Below are 26806 nucleotides of genomic sequence, written 5' to 3' on the forward strand. Positions count from 1 at the left end.
CACTACTTTTCCCGATGTGCCGTCCCAGCCCTGCATGACCACGTCTCCCGCAACATTGTACTCGCCCTCACCAATGCGGTTAGTGGCAAGGTCCACTTAACTACGGACACGTGGACAAGCACAGGCGGGCAGGGCCACTACATCTCCCTGACGGCACATTGGGTGAATTTAGTGGAGGCTGGGACAGAGTCAGAGCCTGGGACCGCTCACGTCCTACCCACCCCCAGAATTGCGGGCCACAGCTCGGTGGTGGTATGTTCGGCGGTGTATGCTTCCTCCACTAAAGCACCCTCCTCCTCCTCCTCCTCCTCAACCCCTGTCTCGCAATCTAGATGTGTCAGCAGCAGCAGGACGTCGCCAGCAGTCGGTGTCGCGCAGCGTGGCAGCACAGCGGTGGGCAAGCGTCAGCAGGCCGTGCTGAAACTACTCAGCTTAGGAGATAGGAGGCACACGGCCCACGAACTGCTGCAGGGTCTGACAGAGCAGACCGACCGCTGGCTTGCGCCGCTGAGACTCCAACCGGGCATGGTCGTGTGTGACAACGGCCGTAACCTGGTGGCGGCTCTGCAGCTCGGCAGCCTCACGCACGTGCCATGCCTGGCCCACGTCTTTAATTTGGTGGTTCAGCGCTTTCTGAAAAGCTACCCACGCTTGTCAGACCTGCTCGTAAAGGTGTGCCGGCTCTGCGCTCATTTCCGCAAGTCCCACACGGACGCTGGCACCCTGCGCACCCTGCAACATCGCTTTAATCTGCCAGTGCACCGACTGCTGTGCGACGTGCCCACACGGTGGAACTCTACGCTCCACATGTTGGCCAGGCTCTATGAGCAGCGTAGAGCTATCGTGGAATACCAACTCCAACATGGGCGGCGCAGTGGGAGTCAGCCTCCTCAATTATTTTCAGAAGAGTGGGCCTGGTTGGCAGACATCTGCCAGGTCCTTGGAAACTTTGAGCAGTCTACCCAGGTGGTGAGCGGCGATGCTGCAATCATTAGCGTCACCATTCCTCTGCTATGCATCTTGAGAAGTTCCCTGCAAACCATAAAGGCAGCCGCTTTGCGCTCGGAAACGGAGGCGGGGGAAGACAGTATGTCGCTGGATAGTCAGAGCACCCTCCTGTCTATATCTCAGCGCATTCAGGAGGAGGAGGAGCATGAGGAGGATGAGGAGGAGGGGGAAGAGACAGCTTGGCCCACTGCTGACGGTGCCCCTGCTGCTTGCCTGTCATCCTTTCAGCGTGTATGGCCTGAGGAGGAGGAGGGGGAGGAGGAGGAGGAGGAGGATCCTGAAAGTGATCTTCCTAGATAAGACAGCCATGTGTTGCGTACGGGTACCCTGGCACACATGGCTGACTTCATGTTAGGATGCCTTTCTCGTGACCCTCGCGTTGCACGCATTCTGGCCACTACGGATTACTGGGTGTACACACTGCTCGACCCACGCTATAAGGAGAACCTTCCCACTCTCATTCCCGAAGAGGAAAGGGGTTCGAGAGTGTTGCTATACCACAGGACCCTGGCGGACAAGCTGATGGTAAAATTCCCATCCGACAGCGGTAGGGGCAGAAGGCGCAGTTCCGAGGGCCAGGTAGCAGGGGAGGTGCGGAGATCGAGCAGCATGTACAGCCCAGGCAGTGCAACAGTCTTTAAGGGCCTGGACAGCTTTATGGCTCCCCACCAAGACTGTGTCACCGCTCCCCAGTCAAGGCTGAGTCGGCGGGAGCACTGTAAAAGGATGGTGAGGGAGTACGTAGCGGATCGCACGACCGTCCTCGGTGACGCCTCTGCCACCTACAACTACTGGGTGTCGAAGCTGGACACGTGGCCTGAACTAGCGCTGTGTGCCCTGGAGGTGCTTGCTTGTCCTGCGGCTAGCGTCTTGTCGGAGAGGGTGTTTAGTGCGGCTGGGGGAATCATCACAGATAAGCGTACCCGCCTGTCAACCGACAGTGCCGACAGGCTAACACTCATCAAGATGAACAAAGCCTGGATTTCCCCAGACTTCTCTTCTCCACCAGCGGACAGCAGCGATACGTAAGCAATACGTAGGCTGCACCCGCGGATGGAAGCTACGTTCTCTCTCACCATCCAAAACCGGGACATTTCTGCTTCATCAATCTGTGTCTAATATTCCTCCTCCTCCTCCTCCTGCTCCTCCTCCTGAAACCTCACGTAATCACGCTGAACGGGCAATTTTTCTTAGGGCCACAAGGCTCACTCAAATAATTTTTCTGAACAATTTTTATAAGTTTCAATGCGCTTAAAAGCGTTGGAACTTTAACTTGAACCAATTTTTCGTTACACTGGGCTGCCTCCAGGCCTAGTTACCACTTAAGCCACATTAACCAAAGCGATTAATGGGTTTCACCTGCCATCTTGGTTGGGCATGGCCAATTTTTACTGAGGTACATTAGTACTGTTGGTTCACTAATTTTTTGGGGCCCTCACCTACAGTGTAATCATACCAATTTGTATGTTTTTCGCCTGCACTCATGGTACAGAAGTGTGTGTGGGGTTGGCCTACACTTTAGCTACATAAATGTAACTTGGGCCTTGGCTATACTGCAGCTACTGAAATGGAACTAAGACTGCGCTCCCACTATACTGCTGCTTCGGAATTGTTACTGGGGCCTGTCTTGAGTGCTACTATTGCTGACATGGAACGAAGACTGCGCTCCCGCTATACTGCTGCTTCGGAATTGTTACTGGGGCCTGTCTTGAGTGCTACTATTGCTGACATGGAACGAAGACTGCGCTCCCGCTATACTGCTGCTTCGGAATTGTTACTGGGGCCTGTCTTGAGTGCTACTATTGCTGACATGGAACGAAGACTGCGCTCCCGCTATACTGCTGCTTTGGAATTGTTACTGGGGCCTGTCTTGAGTGCTACTATTGCTGACATGGAACGAAGACTGCGCTCCTCCTATAATGCTGCTAGTGATATGTTAGTGGGGCCTGTCCTAATGCTACGGCTGAAATGTTACGAATTATGGGCTCTGCCTATACCGCTGCTAATGGTCCGCAGTCACCACCACATTACCACCAACGCGGTTACTGTTAAGGTGCATATAACCACGGACACGTGGAGAGGACACGTAGTGCCTCAAAAACATCCCCCTCCTCCTCCAACAGGGAAAACATTCTTGGCAAATGCCTTTGCATTGGTTCGTCTGGTGGCAGTCCAAGAATTTCACCTTTACCGACACTACAAGAGAGCCCCCCCACCATCCCCCCGCCACGGCCCACTTAATCCTGGCCACATTCCGAAAACCAACAAAATAAAACCGCGCTACTAGGTCCGCAGTCACCACCACATTACCACCAACGCGGTTACTGTTAAGGTGCATATAACCACGGACACGTGGAGAGGACACGTAGTGCCTCAAAAACATCCCCTCGCCACGGCCCACTTAATCCGGGCCACATTCCGAAAACCAACAAAATAAAACCGCGCTACTAGGTCCGCAGTCACCACCACATTACCACCAACGCGGTTACTGTTACGGTACATATTACCAGTCTGACTGGGGCATGCAGACACCTTTACAGAATGAATAGTGTGTGGCACATAGGTTCCCCATTGCTATGCCCACGTGTGCAGCTCCTGATGGCGGTGGCACAGGATTCTATTTCTCATTGCTTTTGTACAGCATTGTGGGCTATCGCCCCACCACTTTTAAAGAGGGTCGCTGCCTAGCCGTGCAAACCCCTCTGCAGTGTGTGCCTGCGGTTCCTCCTCATGGCAGACGCACTTATAAATAGACATGAGGGTGGTGTGGCATGAGGGCAGCTGAAGGCTGCGCAGGGACAGTTTGTTGTGCGCTGTGGACACTGCGTCGTGCGGGGGGGGGGGGGGGGGCAGCATGTAACCCAGGAGAAGTGGCAGCGGTGTGTCATCCAGGCAGTGATTGTGCTTTGTTGTAGCTAGTGTGGTGCTTAGCTAAGGTATGCCATGCTAATGAGGGCTTTTCAGAAGTAAAAGTTTTTGGGAGGGGGGGGGGGCCACTCTTGCCGCTATTGTGGCTTAATAGTGGGACCTGTGAACTTGAGATGCAGCCCAACACGTAGCCCCTCGCCTGCCCTATCCGTTGCTGTGTCGTTCCCATCACTTTCTTGAATTGCCCAGATTTTCACACATGAAAACCTTAGCGAGCATCGGCGAAATACAAAAATGCTCGGGTCGCCCATTGACTTCAATGGGATTTGTTATTCGAAACGAACCCTCGAGCATCGCGATAATTTCGTCCCGAATAACGAGCACCCGAGCATTTTGGTGCTCGCTCATCTCTACTGTTGAGTTCTACTTCTATCAAGGGCCAGTTACGTTTTGGGTTGTAACGCACCCAAGGTAACATAGGGCTCAACAGAGTGGATTTGTAGTAAGATTCTAGGTTGGGGAGACCTAAACCTCCCTGATGTCTGTTTAAGGATAGGGTAGATAGTGTTATTCTGGGTTTCTTGTTTTGCCAACTAAATTTGGAAAGTTGTCTCTGGAAACTGATTAAGATTTGTTTAGGGATACATAAGGGGAGTGTACGGAAGTAATGGAGGATTTTGGGTAAGATCAGCATTTTTTTTTTTAAACAAGGTGTTTTTTTATTGAGCATTTTCAAAATAATCATAGCATTACACTCTCATAAATGGCATATGGGTACAGATAAAGAAAATGTGCATCATCAACTTCAATGTAATAATTTTGTCTATCGTTTGGAAAGTAATAATTAAGTGCTTACAGATTACAATTGTTGTGTTTTAGCATATGCAAAATGAAAACTTGACGCAACTTTGTACAATTATGCCTACCAAACACGCAATGTTAACTAAATTTTGTACCACATGATTCGTAAATTTCAGTAATAAGATTTCAAATAGTAAGAGGTTATTGTAAACATGAGTTGTTGAGCCTAATAAAGTGTTAAGTTTTCTTTAAAACATTTTTTTTTTAATTCAAACTTTAAAACAAATTTTTTAATTCGAACTGCTGCCAGTACTTCCAAATATAATTAAATTTATGCAAACAGTTATTATTTGTTGCATGTATTTTTTCATAACAGTGATGATCTGCTATCATGTCCAATAAATCTTTGACAGTAGGGGGGGACGCCACTCTCCATTTTTTTTGCAATAATGTTTTTTGCCACTAGGAGAAAGTGGCAAATCCATTTCATTTTCTTTACAGGGATAGATTCACAGTCTAGGAGTAAAAGGGCCAGCTGTGGGGAGTGTGGCAATCTCACTCCAGTGATAGATTGTATGCTGTGAAATATCTCTCTCCAAAACGTCTGAATTTTAGGGCATACCCAAAACAAGTGGCAGAGTGACCCCTCGCCGCCACACCCTCTCCAGTATTCGCTATTGACATTCTGAAAGCATCTGGCTAGTTTCATAGGTGTATTATACCATCTGGAGATAACTTTGTGGTGGGTTTGAAGTAAGCTGGCTGAGAGGGTGGCTTTGTTCGCCCATGCAAAGGATTTCAACCATTGCGAAAGGTGGAAATTTTTTCCCAAATCTCGTTCCCAGTTTATCAAATGCATTTTTTTTTGTATTATTCATATTTCCAGATATGGTATCATATAATGTTCTGGTCAGTGAGATTTGAGAGGTACTGCATCTTTGGAGTAAGGTTTCCAGCTGTTTAGGGAGAGAACATCTCTCCAAGTGGGAACTATTGAGAAATGATGTAATTTTCATATAGGAATATGCTTCTGTATTTGGTAGGCTAAATTTTTCCTGCATTGAGCTAAAAGTGAGAGGTTTTCCCTTTTCAAAGAGGTCTGTCACAAACCTAATCCCCTTTTTGCTCCATTCTTTGGTATTTATATCCTGAATAAAGTACGAAAGGGTTTCTAGAGGGAGCTGTGTAGGTGAAGCTCTGGGAATGGATTTGTATTTGTATGCTAGAAAATTCCAGCAATGCAGAGTTATTTTCATTAAAGGAGAGAGATTTTGTGTTAGTAGTGGTGTGACAGTTTTTGGGTATAGGGTTCCCAGGATAGAGGCCGTGATAAGTGAACTTAACTTTCTGTTGTGGTTTCTGTATTTTTTTATATGTCCCCAGGAAGGGAGTTGGGATTCTGTCAGCCATGCGCCAGATTGGTTTATAATAATTGCTTGGTAATAAGTTAATAAGTTTGGGACTCCAAGACCTCCTTGTTTCCTGTGTAAATACAAAATTGACGCAGCTATTCTGGATTTTTTCTTATTCCAAATAAACTCTAGTAGTTGTTTTTGAAAATTGGCGATTGTGTTCTGAGGGATAGGGTAAGATAGCGTACGAAAAAAGTAGAGGATCTTTGGCAGAATCAGCATTTTATACAGCGTTATTCTGCCAAACCATGAGAATTCTCTTTTCGCTAGGTCTTCCAATTCTCCTTTAAGTGTGTTTAATAATGGATCTATATTAGACAATATAATCTTTGTCTTAGGTCGGCATATTTTGATCCCCAAATAAGGTATTTCTGTGTGCCATTGAAAAGGGAATTCTTTTTGAATGTCCAGTTTTAGTTTCCTTTCTACATTAATTCCAAGAATTTGTGACTTGTCCGAGTTCAGTTTATAGTAGGAGGCACCACTAAACTGTAATATGCACTCCTGCACGTTTCTCAGGGAGTTTAGGGGATCATTTAGAGATAAGAGGACATCATCGGCAAAAAGTCCAATTTTATGTTGCCGTAAACTAGTTGGTATTCCTCTAATTTTTGTGGCTATTCTAATTGACTCCGCCAAAGGTTCTATAATCATGACAAATAATAAGGGGGAAAGGGGGCACCCTTGACGGGTACCATTAGTTATATAGAAGGGGGAAGATAGGGCCCCGTCTACCAGTACCCTTGCGGATGGTTTCGCGTAAAGGGCTCGAACCGCTTGCAGGTAGTTGTTACCCACTCCAAATGCAGAGGACAGCAAATGCAAACCCCCAATGGACCCTATCGAACGCCTTCTCTGCATCCAGGGAAAGGAGGAGAGAAGGCGCCCGACTCGAGCCCATTATCTCCACCAGGTTTTGGGTTCTTCGTGCACCATCTGCTGCGTTTCTGCCCCTTGTAAACCCCACTTGATCGCTGTGTATTATTTCAGGCAAGACCTCCAGTAGTCTTAGAGCCAATACTTTTGAGTACATTTTTGTATCGGTGTTTAAAAGCGAAATAGGTCTGAAGTTTGCTGGAGATGTAGGGGCCTTGCCTGGTTTAGGTAGCGTTATTATTGTAGCTTGAAGCATTTCCTCAGGCATTGCTCCCTTTGTCATAGACTCATTAAATATAGAGGTTAAGTGTGGGCATAGAATAGGTGCAAAAAATTTGTAGTATTCATTGGACAGACCGTGTGGTCCCGGAGATTTGTGGTTTTTGGATATATTTATTGCTTTGTTTACTTCATTAATGGATATGGGTTTATTGAGGACTTCTTTTTGTGAGCCCACCGAGGGAAGGGACACACATTTCAGGAGTGGGTTGAGGGGTCATTGCGCAATCTTTCAAATTATACAAATTGGCATAAAAATGTTTAAATTGTTCCGCAATTTGCTGCGGGTGAGAGATTTGTATTGTGGGATTTTTTATACAGTTTATGTAAGGAATCTTAGCTTTTATTTGTCTTTTTTTTGCTATTTTGGTCATTAATTTTGAGGGTTTGTCAACATTGGTATAAAAGTTAGCTTTGGAATAAATGAGATTTCTATTGTAGATATCTAGTAACTCTTTCCTTAATTCTCTTCTCAGTGAAATCAATTCTGATTGGAGGTTGTTTTGAGAGGTTTCTTGCTCAATTCTTTCTTGTTTTTTGATTTTTTCCAGCAGGATGTTTATTTTAGCTTGTTTGTTTTTTCGTTCTTGTGTTTTTAATTTTATTAGAACCCCTCTGATTACTGCCTTGTGAGCATTCCAGAGAGTAAAATTATTTATATCTGGGCTCTTATTTAGGGCAAAATATTCTATCAACGCCTTTTTAATTTGTTCTTGGGCGCTGGGTGATTTAAGCAGGTTTATATTATTGCACCATATTCTAGCGGGGTTGAAAGGAGCATTAATATTGAGATTTATGCAGATGGGGGAGTTGTCAGACCACGTGGTTGTTCCTATAGTAGAATTTGTTATAGAAGTGAGGGTCCATCTATCTACTATAAATAGATCAATTCGAGAAAAGGTCTTATGTCTCGAGGAAAAGAAAGTGAACTCCTTTGAGGCGGCATTAAGGCATCTAAAAGTGTCGTAAAGACGTTCTCTATGGAGCCAAGGTTGTAAAACTGCAGCTGTTCTGTTATGTGCTGTGGAATCTAGTATTTTATTTGGGATAATATTGAAATCTCCACAAATAATTAATTTGCCTTTTTGGATCTTTTTGACTTTCTTTATTATTTTGTTTAAAAAGGATATTTGAGATCTGTTGGGGGCATAAATGTTGGCTAATGTAAATGGAGTTGCGTTAAGCATGCCCTGAAGAATGCTGTATCTTCCTTTCGGGTCAGTTATTTGTTCTTCTACGGAGAAGTGAAGGCCTTCTTTGAAAGCTATTAACACTCCCGCATGTTTTTTTTATTCTGAGCGCTGGCTGAGAAAATCTGGGGAAAATTTTGTTTGTAAATTTAGGACAGGTAAGTTCAGTAAAGTGAGTTTCTTGTAGGCATAATACGTCTGCATTACTCGTCCTTGCATCTTTCCAGATCATTGATCTTTTGAAAGGTGTATTTAGTCCTTTTACATTTTGTGAGTATATTTTAATGGACATGGTAAATTTTTGAGGAAAGCTTATTGTCAAATTTTAGTCTGGCAGCATAAGTAATAAACAAGACAATATGAATGTAACATATTAAACCAAATGTAGGTCTTCTCTTAAATGAAAGCCTGCGTGGATGACTACTGTAAGGTTCGTATAAGACCTGTAACATAAAACAGTCAAACTTTTGTAGAGAATCAGGTTTAACCTGGTGTATTTTGGGGGGCAAAAGTCCGCCTTGCAGGATAAGACCCTTCATTTACTCACGCATCCTGTAGACCCAGTCGGTCAGATCGACGATGGTTCATCCGGGGTTGAATTGTTCTTCTCTTGACGGAGTAGATGGTAATGTACGTCTGTTGGAAGAATTTTGGGTTCTTTGAGGTTTGGCCGCTTGTGGAGCGTCTTGGAGCGGAATGTCCCATTTTGCTAGGATTTTTTTTCCTGCTTCTGGGGATGATATGATGTGCATAGCATTATTCTTGTGGATCATAATTTTTGTCGGGAAACCCCATTTATACGGGATTTTGGCAGATCACAGAGCTGCGGTTACTTGCGAAAAGGTTTTTCGAGCTCGGATTGTGGATTGTGATAAATCCGTATATAGATTGATGTTAGCATATGGAGGCGGTAGAGGATGGATTCTCCTTGAGGCCATCATCAATTCTTCTTTTATATGAAAAAAGTGCAGTCTAGCAATCACGTCACGTGGGACAGAGTCTGGCAAAAAGCTCGGTTTTGCAAGCCTATGGACTCTGTCAACTATGCAGTCCTGGTCATTGGAGTTAGGAAGCATGGTTTTGATCAATTTAATAAGATACTGTTTTAGATCTGTGTGAGATACGTTCTCAGGAATGCCTCTGAGTTTAATGTTATTCCTCCTGCTCCTGTCTTCTAAGTTGGTCAACTTGCTTTTAATGAGTTCTACTTCTTCCTCTAATGAGTAATGAGCATCTATCAAATTATTGTGAGATGCTGTAACTTCGTTCATTTTGGTTTCTACATGGTCGGTACGGACTTCCAGCTTTTGTATGGAGCTATTTACTGTGGCAGAAAGAGCTTGGATGTCCCTCTGCAAGGATCCATGTAAGGCAAGCATCATGTTTTTGATGAAATCCTCCGATGCTGGGAGGCTGGAGAAAGGAACATTTTTAATTAGATCTTCCTCAAAAGGGAGTCGTTGGTGGCATGAATTAGATGTAGGAGAGAGACGGGGTCTCTGCTTTTCTGGACTTGTGGAGGGAGAGGAGGATGAAGATGGGGATTGAGGGCTGGTCGGCGCCATTTTAGGTGTTTCTGCCGCGCTATTGTAGAGCCTTTCAGCTCTGTCACTCACCCCCTTCTGCGAGAGATTTCCTGATCATCCTCCGCTCAGTATCTCCTCGGTGACAGCTTGTGCCTCTGCTTTTCTAGGAGAAGTTGCCGGGGATCATGATTCTTCTCTGCCTGCTCCGGGGCTCGTGCGCGGGACGGCGCCATCTTCACTGGCAGGCTGTGCTTGTGCCGAGCTGCGGGAGGAGAAAAAGTCTGACACTTTGTGTAGCGGTGTTTTCGCATTTCTCCTCTTCGGCATGATGTTCCCTGGAGTATAGGGAGCTTCTCCAATCAATTTGGCAGTGCTGGGATAGCTTTGAGTAGCTTTAGAAGGGTCTTGAAGACGGAGCCTGGCTCTACACGTCCGTCTCTAACTGCATCAGGCCTTGCCCCCCAAGATCAGCATTTTGTAGATAGAGACTCTACCCAGCCACAATAGCGGGTGTGAGAGTAGGTGATTGAGCTCCTTTTGAATATTTACCAGCAGTTGGGGAAAATGTGCCTGGATCAGGTTGGATGTAGGGAAGGAAAGGTATACCCCTAAGTAAGGGATGTTTTTTTCCTGCCACAGGAATGGGAATTCTGATTGTAGTTCTTTTCTTTGTTCACCACTAAGTTGTATACTTAAAATTTGAGATTTGTTAGAATTTAATTTATAATATGAGATTTTAGAAAATTCAGAGATTGTCTTTTGGATACACCTTAACGATTGGGAAGGGTTTGTCAAAATTAAGAGAACATCGTCTGCGAAGAAACTGATTTTGTGCTGCCTGCCTCCGGCTGGGATTCCGGTTATATTTGGGTTTGTTCTAATCAATTCAGCTAAGAGTTCCATTATCAGCGTGAATAATAACGGAGAGAGGGGGCACTCTTGCCGAGTGCCATTTGAAATGGGGAATGAATTGGAAAGTGAGCCGTCTACGAGAACTTTTGCTGAGGGATTGGTGTATAAGGCTCTAATTACGTTTAGGATATTACCCGTAAATCCAAATTTTTGAAGAGTGGCAAATGCGTAATTCCAATGCAGTTGGTCGAATGCTTTTTCAGCGTCCAAAGTGACCAGAACTGCTGGGGATTTTGTACATTCGAGCTTGTGGAGAAGATTTAGAATTCTCCTAGTCGAGTCTGGAGCTTGTCTCCCTTTTATGAAGCCCACTTGATCTGAGTGGATAATTTCAGGTAAAATATTGAGGATCCTCTGTGCTAGAGTTTTTGCATATATTTTAATATCACAGTTTAAGAGGGAGATAGGTCTGAAATTTGAAGGAGAGGTAGGTTCTTTACCAGGTTTGGGAATTGTCACTATTACCGCCTCCAGAGATTCTTTAGGGAAATATCTATCTGAGATTCCCTGGTTAAAAGCTTGGGTCATATGATGGGCCAATATTTTAGAAAATTGCTTACAGTACTCATTGGAAAAGCCATCAGGTCCTGGGGCCTTTTGAGATTTTGAGGTTTTGATAGTGTTTAGAATCTCTGAGAGGTGAATAGGGCTGTTGAGTGATTTCAATTGGGGTTCCGTTAAAGTGGGGAGTTTAATGTTTTTAAGAAGTTTTGGATATCTGTATCTGTATTGGTTGGATAGTGTCCTCATCGTCTTTCAAATTATAAAGTCCCTCATAATATTGACGGAAGGAGTCTATAATCCGAGAGGGATGGTGTATTTTAACCGATGGGTTGGCAGGGTCGAGGATAAATGGTATTTTGGCTTTTTGTATCTGTTTTTTGACTAGCTTAGCCATTAGTTTGGAAGGTTTATTATTGGACGCATAAAAGGAGGCTTTTGAAGAGATCATTTCTCTATCGTAACTATTATAGATGAGCGAGTATACTCGCTAAAGGCAATTGCTTGAGCGAGGATTGCCTTTAGCGAATATCTCCCCCGCTCGAGACTGCAGGTTCGGGTGCCGGCAGCGGGCACGCAGCTGCGGGGGAGAGCGGGGCGGAACGGAGGGGAGATCTCTCTCTCCCTCTCTCCCCCCCGCTCCCTCCTGCTGACAGCCGCTACTCACCGCTCCCCCGCGCCGGCACCCGAACCTGCAGTCTAGAGCGGGGGAGATACTCGCTAAAGGCAATGCTCGCTCGAGCAATTGCCTTTAGCGAGTATACTCGCTCATCTCTAGTAACTATCCATTAGTCTGTCCCTTAGTTCTTGTCTCAGGTTGAATAGTTCCGTATGGAGGGTCTCGGAGGGATTTGATAAAAGTTGTTTTTCATTTTTGGATATCTGAGTCAGGAGTTTGTTGATTGTTTGGGTTTTTTCCTTTTTATGTTGTGCTCCAATTTTAATGAGAACCCCTCTTATAACAGACTTGTGGGCATTCCATATTGTGAGCGAGGAGACATCTGGAGTGTCATTGTTTTTAAAATATTCTTCTAGAGCGGTTTGAATAGTAGAATTATATTTAGGTAGCTTTAAGGTCTCCCACCCACTAGCGTTTTTTTTCTCCGCTGTGCTGCGAGAGTAAGTGAAAACTCTCACAGAGCAGTGCGAGAAAATCGCTGCGATATAACTGCGACAGTCTTCTCATGGGGGCCAGCGGCAGCAGCGCTAGCCCCATTGAAAAGATAAAGAATATAGCGGACTTCTGCCACAGCTGTGACAGCTGTGACAGCTGTGGCAGGAGTTTCCTTCCCACGGGGACCGCGGGGATGAAGGAACTCTCTGTCACAGCTGTGACAGCTGTCACAGCTGTGGCAGAAGTCAGCGGCATGCTATCCCATTGCTTTCAATGGGATCAGCACTGCTGCTGATCCCATTGAAAGCAGTGGTATCTGACAAGCCCTGCAGAATGATTATCGGAGAAGGGCTTGAGATATAAGCCGTTCCCCGATAATCATAAAAAAGTTACTCACCTCTCCTGCTGTCAGCCGCGTCCTCCTCCGGCTGGCTCCCCGGAACTGTTACTGAGCTCTTTCAGCAGACGGGGATTTAAAAATCCCCGCCTCCTGAAAGGGCTGTGCGGATTGGCTAAGGGCTCAGCCAATAGCAGCTAGTGCTTAGCTATTAGCTGAGCGCTTAGCCAATGGCAGATAGCTCTTAGCTATTCATTCATGAATAGCAATATCTTATAATCATTCTGCGGGGCTTGTCTTATTTTCAGGGAAACATGGCATGTGCCTGTTAGTAGCAGCAGCAAACCAGGGTTTCCCATCCTCTCTAGTGAGCATGTTGTTCTGGAGAATACTACAGCCATTGTGGACTGCTTGGCTCAATCTTGGTCCTCTCAGGAGGATGACTCTAATGTTACTTTAATTCAGTGGTAACCATAGTGGTATTGGCAGCTATAAAGTTGGGTATGGTGAGGGAAGGGGAGCTCACATGACATCAGAACAGAATGAGTCTGAGAGAAGTGGCAGAAATAATGAAGACTATGATGATACGGTAATTTTAGACAAGATGTTGAAGCCAGGTGACAATGAGGTGTAGATGTTGTCACAGAAGAGTAGTGGCATCACTGGCCATGATAAAGACCTGAGCCAAAGTAGGCACTCAGCATCTGCAAAACATCCCAGGGGTAGGCTTGCTGGTATAATCAGCTCAGGAGCAGGTGAGAGTAACACTACTGCTTCAGATGTAGTCTCTAGTTGAAAGCCTGCCAGAGGAGGTGGAAGCTCGTATGGTGGTAATTAAATCTCTTTACAGTACTCTGACAAGTGGCAATTTTTTTGAATCTTCCTGGAGAAACAAAACATGACTGTACTGGATCTGCAAGCAGAAAACAACATGTCTACGCATCACAAATGTAAGAACTATGCGCATCGTAACATATGGCACTGGGCCAAACCACAGACTGGACCAGAGACTAAATCACTCCCAGAACTGGTCTTGTATGCATCAAAACACTTCTCTGCCATGAAGGTCAGCCACATTGGTTTTTTGCTGTGGGAAACTGGGAAGGCTTGTCCCTACAGAAAGAAGAACCAATTAGCACACCATCAGAGGTCTATTTATTATTTTAGAGACACAAGGACCAACTAACAAAATTTAAGGCTTTATTCAAAAAGGTAGCAGTGCTTTTATAAAAAAATATATATATACAAAAAGTACAAAAATGTTAGGGGACATATGATATATACACAAAACAGGTATGAACATAGAAGGGATAAAATAATATAAATAGCAGTTTTAAAAAATTGGATCAAATAACACCTGGTTGCAAGGAGCACTCAAAAAAAAAAGGACAGTCCCTTATCCAGCTTCTTGGTTGAGCAATATGTATCATATGTGCAAATAATTTTAGGCTTTTCAAAAAAAGCACCTAACAATCTTTCCCCGGCTGAGCTGATGCACAATTCAATATTTTGGCAATATTTCCACAGGAGGCTGTCCAGAAGGAAAATTATTTTATAACATAAATATATCTACAAATAGAAACCAAACATTGCATATAGAAAATTTTTAGTCTAGTGGGAATGCGATTCCACAAGTTCTGGAGATCACACAAAAATGTGAGTGAATGCATTGCGTAATGAAACAATAGTGGAGATGTTGTTCAATAGAGCCTCCTGTGTTGACGGGTAATTGTAGAATATGGATACAAAGAGCTGGAGCCATGCTAATTGCCACATCCTCAAAGTTAAAAAAACAGAGGTTGGGGTCAGAAAACCGCTATTCAGATGTAACAGGATGCCTAAGAGATTTTGATTGAGCTGCATTAGTGACAAGACACACACCTAAACACCTGTATTTAATTAACTCAGCTTTCCCAGGCATGAAAATAACACACCTGGGAACACTAGCTGTCCCCCCAAAATAGTAAATCTTCCGGTGACATACTTCATAAAAAGCTTTATGTCACAGACTGACAGGTGGACATTTGCATCCAGGATTTTCTGACATAAATTACAGTTCCATTATTTCTCCTCTCAACCCATTGTCCCTATGCTTCCTATTGACATCCTCCTCAGTTGGGACCTCTCCCTGCCTAGGTCTCCAATTGTGTGTAATCCAGCTGATCGGATTAATAATTTTTTACCTGAAATGTGTTTTCTAATACTTGCTGAAATTTTCATCCAGTTGTTTTTTGATTATTCAAATAATTTGTGGAGCATTGTGCCAAGCCAGCAGTTTTAGGTTTTTGCACTTGTTAGGGATATTCTAGGGACCCCTCAGTTGATATGTTGCTGATTTCCGAATTAGTAAAGTGTTTCAGGCCTGGAGAAGTCAATGTGACACAGCCTGACAGGTTGTATTCCAAAAGAAATCTAAAGTTTATTCTAAAAACATAGACCTTTTTGGAAAAAGAAAGGGAGTGGCTTTATGCCAAAGCTGTATACAAGTCATTTCTCACGGATAGAAAGTGTAGTCATGAGAAACAGACATTTGATTGAAAAACAGATAAAACAATACATTTTCTCACTAACCTTAAGACATAACAAATAGATATGCTAGTCTGAGAATCTGCTGCACTAGTGATGCTGGCTGCACACCTAGAAAATCCATATCTCAATTTGTAAGAGAAAATGGATCGAAAGGGCATGATATACTTAAAGGAAACACTAGTTACTTTGGAAAGAGAATTAATTTGAAGCTTAAAAGATGGCTGACTGGAAACAAGATGGACAGTTAAAACCGGGATCTTAACACACTAATCTACACATAATGATAGACATTATAATTCAATGGAAGAGGAAATGGAAATTATGAAAATGAAGCTTACCAACATTGAACCAAACACAACAAACTCCACTTCAGGGGTATACTTAAATCACTTGAAATGAGGAAATCAGGGAGTTCAGGGAGTTTGCTGTTCTTCCAGATACCAATAGTTAGTATTTGAATAAGCACACCATCTTTCAAAGTCCACGTCAATCCATACCTCCATTCCAAGAGATTTCATAGTTTGCATAATTTTTTTTCCCATTTGAAAGAGAAGTTAATAGAGGTTGCTAGATTTTCTCCTACAGTGCCTGATCACTTTAAGAATATATTGCTCTTTGCAGATCTTTTGACTGCAACCTTGGCACAAACAAGAACACTTTCACCCAGAACCAAACTTTTTTGGGAAGAATATATACTATACAAATAAGGTCTTTCAGTAAAACTCTTGATCGCTAAGAATTAGTTTGATTTCCTTGATTGCTCACCAAAGGATGGTCTCAAGTTATGCAAAGATGGGATCTAATTCCACAAAGGAGAATTTGGAGTCCGAGTGAAAAAAGGCTCTCCAACTATCCAAGAAGAACTGACAAAAGTCTTTTATGGTAAACATAGTCTTCAGTGGCAAAATATGCCTTTGGGCTCTTGTCTTAACTCATGGTTTTCTATAAGTGGTTCTTTATGTGCTTTATGAATTAGTACAACAATAGTACACATGGACTCTACACAATTTGTCGTCTCTAGCACGTGCATCTTTGGTTTTTTAAAGGACTTCCATTCTATGCATGGTAAGATCACCATTTGTATCTATCTTCTTGCCTTTGGCTCTCTGGATTATGAAGAATGAGTCACTCACTTTTCACGATTATTCCCTAAGCTATAATGTATCATTATTAATTCCCACATTTATGACTAAATATACTAGTGCCAGTGTACTTTGTAAACTTTGGTGGCTGCTTAGTTCTCTCATATTCTTTATGCAACTCTTCTCAAATCATTATTTATATTTGCTGAATAGTTTTTAGTGCTGTTTCAATTAATGCAAAAGTTATAAAAAGGGACCTATCACTGGATAGAATCAGTGTGGCTGGCTGTTTGGCTATCCAGTCTACTGACTCTATCCTCATTTTTTCCAGAATTGCCTTCCTTTACTTGGTAAGGCTCTTCTTAGATACTCCTTCTGGCACACTCAGTGCATCAATTGGCATTCTCCACTGCCTCCTTTTAGTGGCTCATATGAGTATGGAAAAAAATATGCAGATAGGGTCAGCAGGGCCACAAGTGCAGAGCCATTTAGCCTAATGTAGAAGAAAGAGCCCAGCTTATCCAAAAGTTTGCAAAAATATTTTAAAAACAAACAAAAACTTTTTTTTAGGAAATCATTAAAAAATTCCCTTTGAGTGTAGGAAAAATGACTAAAATATATACATGCAAAACTAATACTTGTTTGCAGTGTGGTCATCTTTTCTGTACTCAAAAGGAATCTTTTAACGATTTCCCAGTAAAGGTTTTTACTTTTAAAATATTTTTCCAAACTTTTCGATAAGCTGGATTTTTTCTACTACATTTTCTGTACACCTTTTGGTCGAACGTCTCTGTGTTTTGTCTATTCAGTTTGCTGGTAAGCTGAATTTTCTCTGGCCTTTTCTATGCAGTCCAACCCTGGATTAAGGCCTGAAAAATTATTGTGGAAAACAGACTAAGGTTTTTATTATAACTTTTTCCATGGTTTGTGGCATGATTATAAGTGTAAAACACAGGGAATATTAACAAGTTATTTCACAAACTTTCATTTCAGAGCTTTTTAGAAGTTGGTCAAAAACTTCCAAAAGATCCAATATATTCATCTTTCATAGACTCGTGGTTCTTAACCCCTTAAGGACCAAGCGTTGTTATTATATGGCGCTTGGTCCTGGGCTTTAATCTCCACTGACAGCAAAAGTATGGCACAGGATTAAAGCCTTTGCTCCTGTGATCAAGCAGGAGCAGGTTAGGTTCTTATCTGTTAGATTTTTAACCGCTTCTGCCTTCTCCTTTCCCAAGTACATAGCGCTCAATAAGCATTATGTACTAAAAAGTGAAAGCAGAAGTGTAACTTCTACTATGCGACCCAGTGATCACATCACCACCAGGTGCCACCCTGTTAAAGATGCGCTGCAGGGTCCTAGCAGATCCTGATCAGATCTGCTAGTGACTGTCACTACAGGGGAAATTTTTACCTGTAACTGGGGCTCCTATGAAGTGTGAAATAAAAATTTAAAAAAAGACAGACAATGTGAGCGACACACAGAGGACTTATATGATGTCATAGGTGACATAAATGTTTAAAAAAATAGTTACAAAAATAAGTTTGAAAAATACAGAATAAAATAAAAATATATACATAAAAAAGAAAATGACCCATAGCTGATGCCAGCCAAAACCATCACAGTATGTGTCCTATAATCCCAAACTATACATATTATATATAAAAGCATAAAACTTATACTGTATATGCCTAATGGTGGAATTTGATGATAACAAGCAAATTGTTATTTAACCTAAATTAACTTATAGTGTTAGTAATCTGAGATGGTGCAGGTGTATTTGTAGGTGAAACCTTAACAGATTCATTTATGAACAATTACCACATATAAAAGATTTAGTAAGTCTTTCCTGTACGGATTTTCTAATGTCTTTATTTCTCAGACTGTATATAAGGGGGTTGATCAAAGGAGTAAACACAGTATATAGCAGGGATAGGATTTTACTCCTGGAGAGAGTTTGACTTTTTTTGGGAATAAAATAAATGCTGAAAATAGTCCAGTAGAATATGGAGACCACAATGAGGTGGGAGCTACAGGTGGAGAAGGCTTTCTGTCTACCAGTGATGGATGGAATACTTAGGACTGTTATAATAATATAAGTATAAGACACTACAATGATTGCGGTTGGGATTATTATAATTGGAATGCCTAATACATAAATCTGCAAGTGGACACTGAAGGTTTCAGAGCATGCAAGTTCTAGTAAGGGGAGAAGGTCACAGAATAAATGGTCAATAATATTTGGTCCACAAAAGTTTAGCTTTGCTATAGTTATGGTGTAAAACAAAGTGATGGAAAACCCAGGCAACCAACAGATGATGGTCAATATCACACAACATGTATTTGTCATGATGGAAGTGTACCGGAGAGGATTACAGATGGCCACATATCTGTCATAAGACATCACTGTGAGAAGAAAACATTCAAATATTTCTGAGCTGCTAAGGAAATAAAGCTGAATCAGACAACCCGTAAAAGTAATCGTCCCTCCATTATTCATTTGCACATGAAGCATGTTGGGGACCATATCTGTGATCACCAAGATGTCACTGATGGACAGTTGTGAGATGAAGAAGTACATTGGAGTGTGGAGGGTCTTGCTGGTGGACACCAGGGTGATGATCAGGAGGTTCCCACATATTGTCCCACAGTAAACCACCAGGAAAAGAGAAAATAGCAAAATTCTTAAATTATGGCTCACTTGAAATCCTAAGAGGAAAAATTCTGTGACCGCAGTCAGATTGTTTGCCTACATACAGAAAAACTAGTAGTTAAAAGAACAGTAATAAACAAAAAGAAAGATTCATTTTCTCTTATTAATTAACAGCTAGAATTGAAGCTTCTAAATAGAAAGCTTCTAAAGTCCTTCTCTCGTGATTTTTTAAAAATTATAAATAGCTAGTGTGCCATTATAACCGCTGCCAATCTATTAGGTCTTATAGTTTTTCTATTTCAGACTGTGGTCTTACAGTAGAATTCAAAATATTTTATTGACTGTGATCTTTAATTGCATGCAGTAAATGTGGTTTAATCAAGACAGTGGTCCAAAAAGCTTAGAAAAAGATCATTGCCTTGTACAAACAAGGAAATTGATACAAATTGATAGGAAAGGCACTGAATGTTCCTAGAAATACAGCTGGCATCAGTTCACAAGTTCAAAGTTAAAAGAACACTGGCTATACTACCTGACATGGCAGAAAGAGGAAGCTATCACCAGCTGCCACCAGATTCCTGAAGACACAGGTGGTCAAAAACCCATGAGTGACTGTAAAGACCTGAAGCAATACTTTGGTGGCTTCTTTAAGTCTGGTCATGGGTGAATGGGACATTAGAATGGCTGTTCTCATCTCAGCTATGTTTGTCAGAGATAAGAATGCCTCTTTAATGTATAATAGCTGAAGCCCTGAAATCACAAACATGCTGCTGGTACAGTCATAATACATCAGTATAATAGATCACTGGAAGAGAATGACATGCACATATGGTATAATAAACTATGGTATCAAATCCATACTGTTGATTCTGATAGTGCTAATGCATCCATAGAATAAATATTAGGAAGCATACCATATGTACACATAGTAAGCACATATGGCAAATACTTAGAGAAAAGTGGTAAATTGGAATCTTGAATCTGAAAACCTAATGCTGGTATCTTAACGGAAGCTCAAGGAGGACACAAATCGTCTGCAGAGCAGAAGAGTGGTGTATGCCTGTATACATTTCATTCTGAAATTCCTGACATTGTTTGTTTTTTCTGGTCTTCCACCATGCACAACATTACATTTATTATATACTATAAACAGAACTTATCATGACTGATACATTTGATGATTCAATTTACAGCATTGCAGCACCTTGTAGCTAAATTATTATAACATGATAAATGTAAATGTTTTCTACATCTGTAAATACGTACATTTCTAGATTTCCTTGAAAAAGATGTGAATTGGATCAAAATGATGCACGTGAAATTATCTGTTAGTCTACTGTACATCTCAGAATGAAAACTACACAAGTCTGAGCATTAACCATTGAGTAACTGATGATTTTTTTGTATATAGTGGAATTACTGTCTGGTCCCGAAGGCTCAAAGTAAACCAGACCTCAACCAGTTAAGCTCCATAATTTAATTTTATTATACAAAACCTAAACAAAAAATCATATAAAACCACAAACTCAAAGCCCTCTGCCCGTCCTTCCCAAGAGAGGAAAAAAGGGAAAAAAAGAACCAGATCTAAATACTTTTAATACCTTAGAATTTCTGTAATGATAATCCATTGCTTGTCATTTACTTGAGGAAACTAAACCATTTGACTGCTCCATGGAACCTAAAAGAAAATCTACTTTGTCACTGAGTAAAGTATACTTTCAACTCTCTAAATTCAGCACACGGACTGTTTTATCAATTGCAAAAAAAGAGAAATAATACACCTTGATGCAACATATTTAGTAGCTCTAAATAAGTATGGTACATTTTTATATAACTCTAGTAAATGTATTTTATATATATATTCCTGACACTTTGTGCATAATCTTAAAATGATCCTCCACTCGGGAACTTAGTATTCATGTGCAAGTCAGTACATACAGGGGGTGATCATCTGCTATTTATTTTGCCTTCGATATTGCTCATTGGCTACTTTTTAGCTCATCACTATTACAACAAAGCTGTGATCTATAACTATAGTTTAGCTACAGTGCATAATCTGAAGTAGTCTAAGACACACCCCTGTGTCATCATAGGTACAGGCTGCGTCCTTAGCAGTTAGGGGATGTAAAAAGCTGAGCTAAAATGCAGTCAAAGACCAAGAGCTGAAAAAAGTATAAATAACTGGTGATAATCCTCAATAGGTTCCGATGTATATACCAATTTTGAGCTCTAGATTGGAGAGTTGCATTAAATAGACTTTAACATCTATTGCTTCAAAGGTTTACTCACAACACTTGCATCAGATATCCTTTAGCTCTCAAATGTATTTATTAAGTTCGGTTTCCTGCATTAATCTCAACTATATTCTGAAGAATCAGGGGAAATGATAAAAAATTTAGACAGCAGCTTCCCTAATACCTCTCATCATTAGCAAAAAACCTTCACCATCCTCTCACATCTGGAACAGAATGTCCATGACAATATATGAAATCCTAAAAGGCCCTACAATTATTAAAATAGAACAAAATGAACCTCTCACCCCTAACTACAAACCCAATTTCTTAGAAGCATTAAATCTTTATAAACTACTCACAAGATCTCATGATCTATAACACAATACATTATTAGATCCATTATGGTTCAAATCTATCTCTCGCCAAACCTTGCAAAAAATTAAACTCTAAGCTTCACAAAGGAGTGCTGCTAGACTCAGCCACACACAAACCATGGTTCTTAAGAGAATGGGGAAAATAATTAAACATTACCCTGTCTAAAGAAAATACAGACAAAATCCTAAGCAATTCTCATGGTTTTTCAAGATGAGTTTGCATTCAAGAAAATTAAGTTAAACTTTGAACGAGACTGTACGAAACACCACATTACTATTCAAATGGAACTTAACACCCTCTGATAGCTGTTGAAGATGTGGCCTTCAGGGGACACCGTCTTACGTATTTGGTGGAGTTCCAAGGCATAGTTCCATATTGGAAACCAATATTTTCCCAAATCAACAAAATTTGCTTGACCTCACTAAACTTGTCACCTGAGGAGGTATTACTGTGGCAACCTTCTAAAAACTTTATACCAAGAAAAAACACCCTGCCAACAATCTTACTATCCACAGCCAAGCTACTCACCCCTCTAATGTGGTAAAACAGTGAACCCCCTTCTCTAACCCAATGGGAAAATAAAATTCATCCAATATTCTACTTTGAGGAACTCATGTGCTTGGAAAACGGCACCAGAACTAAATTCCTAACAACATGGTCACCATCAATTAAATATAAAAAATAACGTATGGTTATACTAATACTAATCTGGGTAAACCATCTCCGCTTCACCGCAAACACACCTCCCTCATCCACTTAAAGCCTTACACAAAGTCATTAGAAATAAACCTCATAAATAATAAAATAGAAAGTCTCCAGACCAGGAACTCTTAAGAACCTGCCTAGACGACTCCGTCCTCCCACATCCCTATCCTATGATTTATAGGTTATCGTTTTATAGTTTTATGTTTTATGATAAAGTTAAAAGACATAAGCCGTTCAGGGTTAAAATACCTATAAGAATACTCCTAGGTGTTTAAACTGCATCATATTGTACATCCTGTGGGACCTGCATATCTTGATTACAAGCATACATATCTCCTGTACAGTTGAGTAATCGGCCTCGATATTTGTATGTCTTGTTACATACTTCTTAATAAAAAGAGATTGCCTAAGCAAAATATAGACAACATTCCAGTTTAAGTTATGATATTTATGTACAAAATGAAAGGCCAGGTGCCAGGTAACATAACTTTGGGGAGAGTTTTTGCCTTTTTCTCAGGAGTTTCTTTTGTTTTTGAAAATTGAGAAAAAAAGAAATAAATAATGAACAGCTTCATTTTGAGGGCATGGGATTTATTAAGTTGGTAAAAAATTTTCTTCACAGAATAAGAAGAGAAAATAAAGTATATAATTTAGTAAGAGTTAAAGGAAGACTTAAAGATGGTTGCCAGTTGTAAACATGTGATGACCTATCTGTAGAATAGGCCATCAATTACAGATTGGCAGAGGTCTACCACCCTGGACCCTTGCAGATCAGATGTACACCAGGCCAGTGTGCTCATGTACTAAGCTGATTTCTTCAGGAATAATTTAGCTCCATTTTCACTGCTATGGACTGACTTGGTAATACAGGCAAAATTCCAATTCACTACAATGTACAAATAGTACAGCACCTCCAAATAGGCGCTTGGTTTAAAAGGAAAGGGACTTATGTGGCACAAGCGGGGAAGTTCCTGGTGGAGGACTGACCCCCTAGCAAATGAAGTCCTGGTTTGCTTTGTAATAAATAACCTTACATCCCACGGAGCATCCATGGCTTGGAGTGCAGCAAGAGAAGAACCCACATCCAGTAGAATGTGGGTAAAGTGCAAAATGAAAAAAATAGAAAAAATTCTCTGTGCTCCCAAGGGTTCCAATTCACAAGTAGAGGATTACCATGGGATGGAATGGAAAGGGATAATTCTCTTCAATGGGAACTTTGCCCATAATACCAAGCCTGGCCACTACAGTGGGAATGAAACTGTCTATTTCCTGCAAAAATTAGTTCAATGTACAAGAACAATGGCCCAGTGAACAGCTGCTCAGCAAAGGTCCTGGTTGGCAGACCCTTGCTGATCAATAGAGATGAGCAAGCATACTCTCTAAGGCAAACTACTCGAGCGAGTCGTGCCTTATGCGAGTACCTGCCCGCTCGTCTCTAAAGATTCGGGTGCCGGCGGGGGGGGGGGGGGGGGGGGGAGCAGCAGGGGAGGGCGGGGAGGAATGGGGGGGGGGGAGATCTCTCTCTCACTCTATCCCCCCCGCTCACTCCCGCAACTCACCCATCTCCCCCGCTGGCACCCGAATTTTTAGAGACGAGCGGGCAGGTACTTGCATAAGAAACTACTCGCTTGAGTAGTTTGCCTTAGCGAGTATGCTCGCTCATCTCTACTGATCAGCCATTGATGACCTATTCTAAAGGTAGGCTAACAGTAGTTTACCACTGGACAATCCCTTTAACAAACATTGTTTTAGTTTCTTTAGTGCTGTTAGTACATCAAAGTTGTTTTATTTTCCCCATTGAAAGCATACCTTCACATTATATGACTTGTATACTGGATTTAGCACATTTACCCACTGCAGACAGCACCTTTAATTCTCAGTTCTCTCTGTGCTGGTGGCTGTAGACTGATAGCAGATTTTGCTGCCAAAGGGCTCAGTCAAGCTAGCATTTTTTTGCGCGCAACTATGTGCGGAAAAAAAGTGTGTCTATTAGAACCATTGGTTCCCTATGGCACTGGTCAGATATCTGTCTTTTACAGGCACAAAATATGCACATCTGCAAAAGATAGGACATCCATGCCTCCTATGCGCTGCAGCCAGCCCCTTGAAAGCAGTGAGCTGCAGGAAACCCCCTCAGTGATTTTCGGGGGAGGGCTTGAAATATAAGCCCTTCCCTGAAAATAAGCCAAAGCTGACAGAAAAAAATAAAAAAACCTAATACATCACCTAGTGCTCCGGCACAGCTTCTTTGTGCAGCTCCCCGGCAGTTCTCCTTCTGCATTCTGGTGGCTGGGGATTTAAAAATCCCCACCTCCATAAAGCACTGCCTCTGATTGGCTGTGCACTGTGACTAGTCAGAGGCCGCGCTCAGCAATTAATTGACAGCTAAGCATGGGCTTATTTTCGGGGAAGGGCTTATATTTCAAGCCGTTCCCTGAATATCACTGCGGGGGTTGACTTCATCCCATTACTTTCAAGGGGCAGGCTGCAGCGCCAGTCCCATTGAAAGCAATCCAATAGCATCGCGGTCCACTGACACAGCATCATGGTCCAGTGCCGCAGGGTGTCCTCTTATAGTTCTGTCACATTGTTCAGTGATGAGGGAACCTTCCTGGAGCAGCTGTGCTTCTGCAAGGGAACAAAGCATATGCACAGACCTTAGGTCACGCGCATTTTGTTCATCCGTGGAGCGCTCGTCTGACTGAACCCTAGCCTTGCAACGCACACACACACTTACACACACTTAAATAGCACTAACATGGAGGTTACTAAACAAGTACTGCATTCTAAGGCCTCGGTCACACAGGCGGTTTTCCGTGCGCCCTGCGCATGCGATCTGCGATCTTAGAGAACCATTGCTTTGCAATGGTATCGGACACATGAGCGCTTTTTATGCGCTCGTCCGATAAATTATGGAACAGAAATCGCAGATCGCACCTATCTGCGATCTGCGATTCCTGTTCTCTTCTCTATATGCGCTCAATGGGGCCGGCGGCATCAGCGCTGACCCCATTGACAACATATTGTAGACAAATCATTCTGCTCTGCCACAGCTGTTACAGCTGTGGCAGAGAAGAATGATGTTTGCCCATTGAATTCAATGGAGCCGGCAATACAGCCGACTCCATTGAAAGCAATGGGCTGCCGGCGATCACACGATGAATTTTCGGGAAGGGCTTAAAAATATAAGCCCTTCCCTGATATTCATCCAGAAATGTATAAAAACAAAAAATATATATATACACTCACCTGGTCCCGGCAGACGGAGTTCAGCCGCGGCCGTCCGACAGTTCTCCTGAACTGCTCTGAGTAGTATTCAGCAGCCGGGGATTTAAAATCCCCGCCTGCTGAATGAGCTGCCTCTGATTGGTCGCAGCCTCACCAATCAGAGGCTGCTCTCACTTACCCATTCATGAATTCATGAATGGGTGAGTGAGTGCTACCTCTGATTGGCTCAGCACAGGGACCAATCAGGGGCAGCTCTCAGCTGAATGACAAAAATCGTTGCGTCCTTAAGCCCAAAATAGGCCGTGTCCTTAAGGGGTTAAACTAGTCTGCTCCTTTGATTCTATTACCAGAAGATGCGCTGGTTGCCGAAGCTGTTGAGATTCCTGTTAATATCAGACTGATCACAGCATTGAGGTTGAGTCAGTAGTAAAGACCCTCAGACATGGCAAGGCTGCTTGTGCTGATAAGATCAGCCCAGAAATACTGAAGCTCCACAATCCAACCTTGATTAATGATCTCACCGGCATCTTCAATGCTTGCCGGACAAGTGACTGACAAGAGGAGTTATTTTACAGTTGCTAAAAAAGGCTGAACTTTGAAAGTGCAATAACTGGCATGGCAGCAGACTTCTATCTGACCCAGGCAGAGCGGCCGATGTTAAGGAAATATATAAAGAGCCAAGTTCAACTTATAGATCTCTATCAGTAATTGTGGGCTTCCTTTTTAAGGTTAAATTGTTAATAAAAAAACACGGCCTGAAGCCCATTATCGACTTTTCAATAAATATATATTTCAGACATTTTAAGTGAACTTTATCAATGATAATTCATCATCTGTTGACTAACAATGGTTTCCTTATAACACTTACCTCAGATATTCTTTGGTTCTCATAATTCATTTTGAAATCCAGTTTCCTGCATAAATCTCAATTCTGCGGTGAGGAAATGTATTGGGGGAAAATAATGTAAATCCTAGATATGGCAGCCACAGTGTGCGGCCATCAGGCACAAGAAAAGGAATGTAACAGATATTTATATACACACGCAGAAAGGAAGGGTGCCAGGGGTCTTGGGAGATTCCTTGCCTTTGTCTCTAGAGTCTCCTTTGTTTTAGCAAAATGAAAAAAATAAAAATAACTTGTAATTACCAACTTCATTGTGAGAATATGGCATCAA

General features: G+C 42.1%; 1 protein-coding gene across 1 annotated transcript; it reads right to left on the minus strand.

Annotated features, from left to right (window-relative positions):
• Positions 1-18243: 18243 nt before the first annotated feature.
• LOC136610431 (olfactory receptor 1500-like) lies at positions 18244-26529 on the minus strand. The gene is made up of 2 exons (XM_066589659.1): positions 26500-26529; positions 18244-19185 (listed from the first exon to the last, which is right to left on the minus strand). Exons 1-2 carry the CDS (start codon positions 26527-26529, stop codon positions 18244-18246), a joined length of 972 nt encoding a protein of 323 aa, XP_066445756.1.
• Positions 26530-26806: the final 277 nt, after the last annotated feature.

The sequence above is a fragment of the Eleutherodactylus coqui genome, chromosome 2 (genome assembly GCF_035609145.1).
Source record: "Eleutherodactylus coqui strain aEleCoq1 chromosome 2, aEleCoq1.hap1, whole genome shotgun sequence".
Lineage (NCBI taxonomy): Eukaryota > Metazoa > Chordata > Amphibia > Anura > Eleutherodactylidae > Eleutherodactylus > Eleutherodactylus coqui.

Bases quoted from the DNA above. Each gene is read 5' to 3' on its own strand.
- LOC136610431 (XM_066589659.1), bottom strand. From the start codon at position 26,529: ATGAATTATGAGAACCAAAGAATATCTGAG. The intron at 19,186-26,499 runs GTAAGTGTTATA...TTCTGTATGTAG, and splicing joins AGAACCAAAGAATATCTGAG to GCAAACAATCTGACTGCGGT.